The sequence below is a fragment of the Danio rerio genome, chromosome 16, assembly GCF_049306965.1.
Source record: "Danio rerio strain Tuebingen ecotype United States chromosome 16, GRCz12tu, whole genome shotgun sequence".
In the NCBI taxonomy this organism is placed as follows: Eukaryota; Metazoa; Chordata; class Actinopteri; order Cypriniformes; family Danionidae; genus Danio; species Danio rerio.
In genome coordinates, this window is record NC_133191.1 from 14,182,972 (window position 1) to 14,192,005 (window position 9,034).

At 36.4% G+C, this 9,034-nt stretch overlaps 1 protein-coding gene across 1 annotated transcript; it reads left to right on the plus strand.

Annotated features, from left to right (window-relative positions):
• The first annotated feature begins 3,905 nt into the window (after positions 1-3,905).
• zgc:174888 lies at positions 3,906-8,424 on the plus strand. The gene is given in 5 exon segments (NM_001113584.2): positions 3,906-4,622; positions 4,798-4,910; positions 5,108-5,176; positions 7,055-7,186; positions 7,334-8,424. Coding segments are annotated over 5 exon segments (681 nt in total). The 5' UTR covers positions 3,906-4,609; the 3' UTR covers positions 7,688-8,424.
• Positions 8,425-9,034: the final 610 nt, after the last annotated feature.

The window sequence follows — 9,034 nt, forward strand, 5'->3', positions numbered from 1 at the left end:
TAATTTATTTTTATATTTCCTAAATGATGTTTAACAGAGCAAGGAAATTTTCACAGTATGTCTGATAATATTTTGTCTTCTTGAGAAGTCTTATTTGTTTTATTTAACTTAGAATAAAAGCAGCTTTTAATTTATTAAAACCCATTTAAAGGTCAAAATTCTTAGCCCCTTTAAGCTGTATATTTTTCGACAGTCTACAGAACAAACCATCATTATATAATAACTTGCCTAATCACCCTTACCTGCCTAGCTAACCTAATTAACCTAGTTAAGCCTTTAAATTTCACTTTAAGCTGTATAGAAGTGTCTTGAAAAATATCAAGTCAAATATTATTTACTGTCATCATGGTAAAGATAAAATAAATCAGTTATTACAAATAAGTTATTAAAACTATTATGTTTAGAAATGTGTTGAAAAAATCTCTTTGTCAAACAGAAATTGGGGGAAAAAAACAGGGGAGCTAATAATTCAGGGGGGCTAATAATTATGACTTAAAATATATGCAGCTAATAATCTGTAGTTTTTGTGATTAAAAAGGTTGCTCTGCACTGATTAAAACAGTTATCTCCTGTCAATCCAAAGAGGGTGGGAAAAAACATCTAATCTGTGCTGCATTCTGGACTACTAATATTCTGCATGTCAGAACTTCTGTTAAACCTTCAATTGCTTAAAGAACAACAGGGCAAGTGATCTGACAAGTTTGTCAAAGTCAGTCAATGTTAATATGATTTAATATATTCAGCAGTAATAGCAGATATCATTCTGGATTACCAGCTATCTGCTCAAATTTAAAACATGATGTATTTAAAGAAACAGTTTAGAGTCATGAATATGATTGTCATTTTAAATAGTCGTTTAAATCATTAAACTCTTTTCCAATATCATTCAAGATGCTCATTTTTACCCATTAGTGAATTTGTCCGTGGAAGTTTGCATGTTTTCACTCTCATGGTGGCCATGAAAGACTTTTATATACATCAAGTTATTTGGATCATATCATTTTAGGGGGGTTAAAAATGTGCAACAAGTCATCAGTGCAGGTTCAACGAAAGAAGGAATTCAGCCAAATGTGCCAATGTGTGGGTGTGGATGTCACTCTGAGGATTTCAAGATTTACGTACACTCCTGTCTGCAGACGCTGATTGATGACGAAGTATTATTACTAGGATATTATGACGCACATAGATAACAAGGCATTTGTGAAGATTTATTGTAAGATTTATGTTGTTACCATGTAACTCTTTATAGATACTCCAAATTGGAAATAACAGCTCTATAGCACTACAATAATGCAATGAGAAAAAGTTCATTCAAATAGAACTTTTAATCTTTAAAAACATATTAGTCAATATACATTGTAAAAAATCTATGAACAATTAGTCATATGTTTTTAGTTCATTGTAACTTAATAAACTAAGGTAATCATGTCCTAACTTAATTTTATAAGTTATGCAAGCAGTTTAAAGTCAATTTTACATAAACTAAGTTCAATGGACTCATAAGGTTATTTTGATTCAGCTTAGAAATGTAAGGCAACCAGAATGTTTTTACAGTGTAGAATTTACCATCAGTTCAGAGTGTTATTGACAGGAATGAACTATTTTTTCTTTCATAATAATGATAGCTAGCTAGTTATACACAGAGGCAACCTTAAAATTGAAATTCTTTCATCATTTTCTCACCCACCACCTGTTTTAAACCTATTGAGATTTTTTTCTTGTGTTGAACACAAAATAAGATATGTTGAAGAATGTTGGAAACCAAAAGTTAAAGAAACAAAAATGACCTAAAAATGAAAATGTACTTACATTTATGCACCTTAAACCTTTATGAGTTTCCTCTTCTAGCAGGAAGGAAGTCAATGGTTACAAGTTTTCAGCTTTCTTCAAAATATAGGCAGCCAGGGGGTTTCAGGTGGTTCGAAAGACCTCCAACACCACCAACCCCGCCCCACCACTGACAAAGTCCAGAATTTGGCCCCTATATGAGCTCATTTGTCCCATTTTTGACACACTTTAAAACCCAAAAAGTTAAGGTAACTCAAACCATTTGAGGAAACCGATTGCTACAAATGATTTAAGTTCAAAAACTAATCAGTACTGTGAACTTAATCCATTTGAGTACACAAAGCAATTTGAGCACAGTAAAACTAAATAAGTGAAGAGAACTCAAACCAACTGAGTATTGTAAAACTCAATAAGTTAAGGCAACTCAAACCGTTTGAGGAAACCGATTGCAACAAACCATTCGAGTTAAAAAAACAAATCTATATGAGTACTGTGAACTTACTCCATTTAAGTTGAAGTAATGAGGTATTTAAATAACTCTTTACTTTCAACACTGAGTTTAAAACTCTTTTCAAAGGAGAAGAATTAACTTGGGTTTTACAGTCCAGTATGCCATCATAAATTGTGAAAATAACCAATAGAACAAGTCTTTAAAACTAATTTAATTTTTAATTATTCAAATTTACTAAATCTGACTGAAAAAAAATGAGCTGGCCAGTTTGTTATTTACCTACAGGTCACAGTTTTGTTATGTTTTTAGTTGGTTTTCACAAAGTTTTAACAGATTTCTAATATTTTGATGATGCATGATAATAAACTTGTGTTTCAAAAACTTTCACACTTTCAAAACTATTTAAAATGTTTAATTTATAATTCCAACCTCATAACATTTAAAAAAAACTGTAATAACTTTTAAATGCACAATAAAACAGTTTAGGCGACGCAGTGGCGCAGTAGGTAGTGCTGTCGCCTCACAGCAAGAAGGTCGCTGGGTCGCTGGTTCGATCCTTGGCTCAGTTGGCGTTTCTGCGTGGAGTTTGCATGTTCTCCCTGCGTTTGCGTGGGTTTCCTTCGGTGCTCTGGTTTCCCCCACAATCCAAAGACATGCGGTACAGGTGAATTGGGTAGACTAAATTGTCCGTAGTGTATGAGTGTGTGTGTGTGAATGTGTGTGTGGATGTTTCCCAGAGATGGGATGTGGCTGGAAAGGCATCCGCTGCGTAAAAAAATGTGCTGGATAAGTTGGCGGTTCATTCCGCTGTGGCGACCCCGCATTCATAAAGGGACTAAGCCGACAAGAAAATTAATAAATGAATAAAACAGTTTAATTGCACATTTTTATATAAACACTGTGGTAAAATAGTATGTTAAGCAATTTTGGAAATATTTTTGTTGCATCAAAAAGTGTGGTTATGATCACCATGCGCCAAGCCGATGCAGCAAAGATTATTGCTTTAAATATCACTAAAATGCAGTATTTGAACCTCACAATTTAATAGAAATTGAGAAGAATAACTGCAAAAAGCTCCACTTTTTGAGCAAAAAGGACCATCCCGTTCAATACGCTGACTACGGGCCTGAAAAACATATATTTTTGTGTTCAAAAGAAGAAACTTGGACAGATTTGGAATAAGTAAAGTGTGAGTAAATGACAACAGAACTGTAAATTTGAATGTCTTTCCTGTGCATCTCCTATACATTTCTGGTCTATATTACTGATTTCCAACATTCTTCAAAATATCTTCTTTTGTGTTTAACAGAAAAAAAACATGACAGAAACTTATTAGTTTGCAAGTACCCGAGGGAGAGTAAATGTGGAGTAATTGTTTTAGGTAAACAAACCCTTTAACTATTGCTACAGATGGAAATTGTAAGTGCTACCAACACTTTTATTGCAAGCCACACACACAAACACACACATTATGCAACAAGAACAATGTTTCTTTGATTCAGTCTCTCATGTGACTGCTGTGTTTGAACCACAAACTGATGGCTTTGTCTGCATAAATGACAACATACTTGAATTAATCATATATAGGCATCACATGTCTGACAATGAGTAATCTGGAAAAGAGTGAATTACATAAACATGGCTTCTTATTGCAAGCATAAAAGCCAATATGCGTAGTCATCACTTCCCCCTGATGAGGGGTCGAAGGAGCAACAGACATGAATGCTTGAGAGGGGAGGAGGAAAATTAAAAACAGACTGCATGACTAAGACTGAACCTGGGAAGGCCGTGCATTGAGTACTGATAAAGAGAGGAGAGAAAGAGGGGGAGTGCATGCTGTTTAATGAGGTAAAGGGGTGGAGAGCTTTAAAGAGAGCGAGGAGAGAGACTGAACTGCAAGGACTTTCACTTTCAGAGTGCAAACAGCCTCCACACTGTCTCTGCTCCTTCAGGACGGATCAAATGTTTTGCTCTCAAGTCTGCCAGCTAGAAACCAAAGCCTCCAAACAAGGTGGCTGGAAAGGAAGGAAAGCACGAGGAGTAAAAGAAACAGGAAACTGAAATCCCATAGGAAACAGAGGAGTAGCTTGGTATCCATCAGAATTCTTATTTTTTTTCCATCTGAAGATTGGGAATTTCCAAATGTCTGACTGGGATTGAGCCAGTGGGACTGAAAGGAGAGCAGCTGTCAATGAGGAACTGGGGAGAAAGTGCAGCAGTTGGAGGAAAAGGAGACGTGGGTTAGGATTTACTGCTGGGAAAGCCACCGAGATTGAGTTTCTTTCATAACTTTGGCGAAGCAATCTGTCGTTCAGAAGGACTCGGTTCTGAAGAACATGGGGAATATGGCCCACATTGGCCGGTAGAAGCATGTCACCAACAGGTAACGCGATTCGCGCGCTTTACTGACGATTAAATGATGTGCAGGTTAAAATTAATATTTTATCAGGCTCTGCGTGTGGTGTTTGAGATATTCACTGTATTAAATGGTTGTCTGGTTTGATGATTTTCGGGCGTTTAACGCTCTGGTGCACACGTTGTTTACCTTTGCCTTTCAGTGCTGTTACTTCTATCAATATTGACTGTTCAAGGAAGTGGGTGCGATGATTTTATGAAGACGACGATCAGAAATCTGCAGGACTCCGTAAACATTGAAAGAACGAGCGGATTCGTGAGTTTCGCATTTTTAATAATGCCTATTTGCTTGCTGGAAAGTTCGCGGTTGGTTTTATCTGTCTCGTGTTGATCCACTGACCTTTTTGATTGCTCTGTCGTTTTGATGATCCATGTGAAGCACATGCATCGACAGTTTAAGCTTTGGCTTTGTTAAAGAATGTGCAATTTGACGTTTTAATATATATTCTGCAGCCAGAAGTGTTCCCGAAGAACTACGCCGTGTCTCACTATTTCAACGACAGCGCGCTGTGCAATGAGCCGGTAAGATGACAGTTCAACACGGGCCAGTCAGTGACGTGATGATGCACGTTTTATTTGCATGATCTTCTTCTGTGTTTATTAAACATGTATTACAAATACTCTTTAGTTGGATGCAATAATGATAAACGTATTTAGATTTCTGAATTATTGGGGCCTAGTATCAAAAACAGTTGTCAGTAAGGATTATTCTGTGTAAACATGTTAATCCAAATTGCAGAAAAAACATTTAATGCAAATTCTTAACCCTCCAATCTCAGCACACTAATGAACACGGGCTTATTTGTAAACAAATATGCCTATTAAAGATTTATCTCTCTTCCTTGAAAGTTTATTTACCCCAAAATGCTTAATTAATGTTCTCTAAAGAGGGACATTGCTTATAATAGAGTAAACAAATTTAATAATCCAATGCAAAAAAAGACCGATTGCAATGGCAAACATGTCGTGTTGTGCAGTAGGATGCAAAATTTAATCAAATACAAAACTTAAAATTTTACTGCACACCACACTGCTTTAAATGCCAACTGCAGACGTGTTTGGCTAAGAGCCATCGTTAGAGCTGAATGGAGTAAGGACTTAATTATCGACTCTGCAGTTCTCATTTTATATCAGGTAAGTTCACGCTGGCCTAACCTGACTTGATAACATGGTAATTACTTGATAACTTGGTAATCATAGAACATAATTTTTTTTCACATGGCTCTCTTGTAAAATCACTTGGAGCTTTAATGAGATTGTATACTTGGGGCTGGATGATTGCCCATTTCGTCTTATCCAATATTCATTGGGAGGGAGCTATCGCAAATGGACCTGTCGGATGAACGCCTCTCTTTAATATTAATTTTGCTAAATAACTATGTTATCACAGGGTGACAAGCTGTTATAACATGCTGAAAGCATTATGTAAATGATATATATATAATAAGTAATCAATATCACTTATCGCTAATACAACAACAAACTATGTACCTTATTGGATGTCATTCCCTCGCTTTAAATGCAAGCTCTCCCTTATTTTTCTGCAACCTCGCTGCACGCACATCCTGCATGTTTACAAATCAGTAATTCGCCTATAGTTAAATGTGAATAAAACATAAATTATATGTGATTAAATATAAGTTTGTGTCTCTTCTGAAGACCTGGATTAAGTCTCTCAGTTCTTGTAGATTTATCTTTTGATTTTATAATGGATGTTTTAAAGCACTGGAGTTGTCTCTGCAATTTGATTCAGAATATCTTCATTTGTGTTCTGACGATGAGCACTAAGGGTGACAAAATTAAAGAATATAAGTATTAGAAGATTAATTATAACCCCACATTTTAATCTTTATTTATTAAAGCAAAATATAAGAAATGTAACATTCATTCATTCATTTTCTTGTCGGCTTAGTCCCTTTATTAATATGGGGTCACCACTGCGGAATGAACCGCCAACCAGCAAGTTTTTATGCAGCGGATGCCCTTCCAGCTGCAACCCATCTCTGGGAAACATCCACACGCACATTCACACATACTCTCATACACTACAGACAATTTAGCCTGCCCAATTCACCTGTACTGTATGTCTTTGGACTGTGGGGGAAACCGAAGCACCCGGAGGAAACCCACGCAAATGCAGGGAGAACATGCAAACTCCACACAGAAACGCCAAGTGAGCGACCTTCTTGCTGTAAGTCGACAGCACTACATACTGCTTCGCCCAGAAATTTAACATATTTTACCCAAAACAATGTGTAAGGGTCTTTTTAAAACTATAGCCTCCTGTATTTGTCACTGAGTCAATTTAAAAATCGTCACTCATCTTGACAGTTTTTATAAACTTTATTAAATACCGAGACCTAATTTTGATTTGATGTGTCTTTGTGTGTGTGAGTGTAGTGTTGTGTGTTCAGTGCTGCTGCAATCCTGTCACATTCTTGGCTTCAGCTCCTCCAACACCTCAACAGAGTTCACCTCAAATACGGGTTCATCAGCGAGCTGACGCACACATTGGACAACATAGCAAAAGAGGTACTGTCATATATAAATTCTACATACATTTGCATCTCCTTTTTATCCTACCATAATCATAGCATAATTTTAAAATGCTGTAGCAACATATTTACATTATTGATTACTGAGAGATCTTCAATGTTATTTGTCATCTTTTGTAAACAGAAAATCCTAGAACTTCCAGATCTCTCTGCTTTTCCATCTGTTGAGTCATCACCTGAAGGTCTTTTATTCTCAACCTCATCCCTCTTCACGCGATGGCTCAGTTTGGATTGTGCTTTCGGAGAGCATCCCTGCATCTTCCCCACACCAAGTGAAGCTGATCAAGGAAATACGGCATTAGAGGAGGAAGAGAAAGTGGAGAATGGAGAAACTGTGGATGAGCAGCGGCCTCTGAAAGAAGGAGAGACTAGTAAAATACAACATGATCCGACCAACGCCTATGCAGAGTCACGTTCTCCAAGTTTCTCTCACTGGACCGTATCTATTCTGTGGATAACATCGAGACTGATCTGGTGAGAATTGAGAAATCAGTTTTAAATGTGCCACAAAATTTAGCCAGAAGGAGGCTTCACTTTGAAAGGACAGCTGCAGTGTTTGTCTCCTCGATTCAGTTTGGAAGCTAATTCACTTTACACTGCTAAAAAAAAGCTTAGCACTTGCATGGGGATACTGAATAATCTCAAAATGTTTGGATGCAGTTATGGATCCATCTCTGTGGAAAAGGGAGGATATGAAAACAGACATGTCTAATAAGATGGTCAATTTTACCTGTACTTTTCACGCTTGTGTGTTTTTTTTTTCTGCATCATGTCTGCACTGATTGTATCTATCATTTCCCAAGTGTTTCTGAATTGTGAATTATGTGTCATTCGTAATAATTCAGGTAAAACCTGTCGACTGAATGTTTTAACAATGAATGTAGTGAAAAAGCGAACTATACATGAAGCCAAAAGTATCCGCTTATCGCTCAGTGTTTAAGAGGACAACAAAACTTATTTACTACAGTAAATTCAAGCCATATGAAACTGTAAAACTGTAGCATAGGAACCACAGCACCATCAGATGCAAGCTACTCTGTGAAATAAAAAGAAAAAAGTTACAAAAGTCATGTTTACAAGTATCCCTGTAGAGAAGGTTACTACTACAAACACGTTTTACTCAAACGAATTTAACAATCCGTCTGTTGTTGATGTACATGTGTTGTCTGTTTTTACCTGTAGATTTTTATACATAAATAAATTCTTAAAAGTGAACGCAGCGTGTGCATGAGCTGAATATTAATTACAGTTGTTTTTGATCTAGACTATACGCTTTTGTTTGTCAGAGTGTGTGTATGAGGACTTTCTCTAGTAGCAGATGGATGGAGGGACTTGCAGATGATGGTACAAACAACAAGACGCCACAGAGACCTTTTGTTCACACAATTTTGCAGTCTTGCCAGCTGGGACATCTTAAACACATGCATGAAACATAACCCTTGTCATTTTTTTACTTCATTATTAGCCTATAGCTAAAGTGTAGCCATATTTTTGGTTGTATTTATTATCATAAATGCAGTAAATTGCAGTAAATCTACAAATGCCGTGACTAAGCTGGTTAGTTTTTTGTAAGATAATTGTCCAGCCAGCAAACAAATGAAATTTTATTGTTGAAAACACATTACTTTCGTTCCTAAATTTGCAGGGCTTGTTATGTACAAATGTACATGTGTTATGTATTAGCACAATTGAGCCAAACCACATGAAAACTAGCACAGACCAAGCCTCTGTAACAGCCTAAACCACACACACACAAACACATACAATTTATTTACAAATTGTAGTTGACTTACAATTTACTTTACATACTTTTTATGTCTAAAGG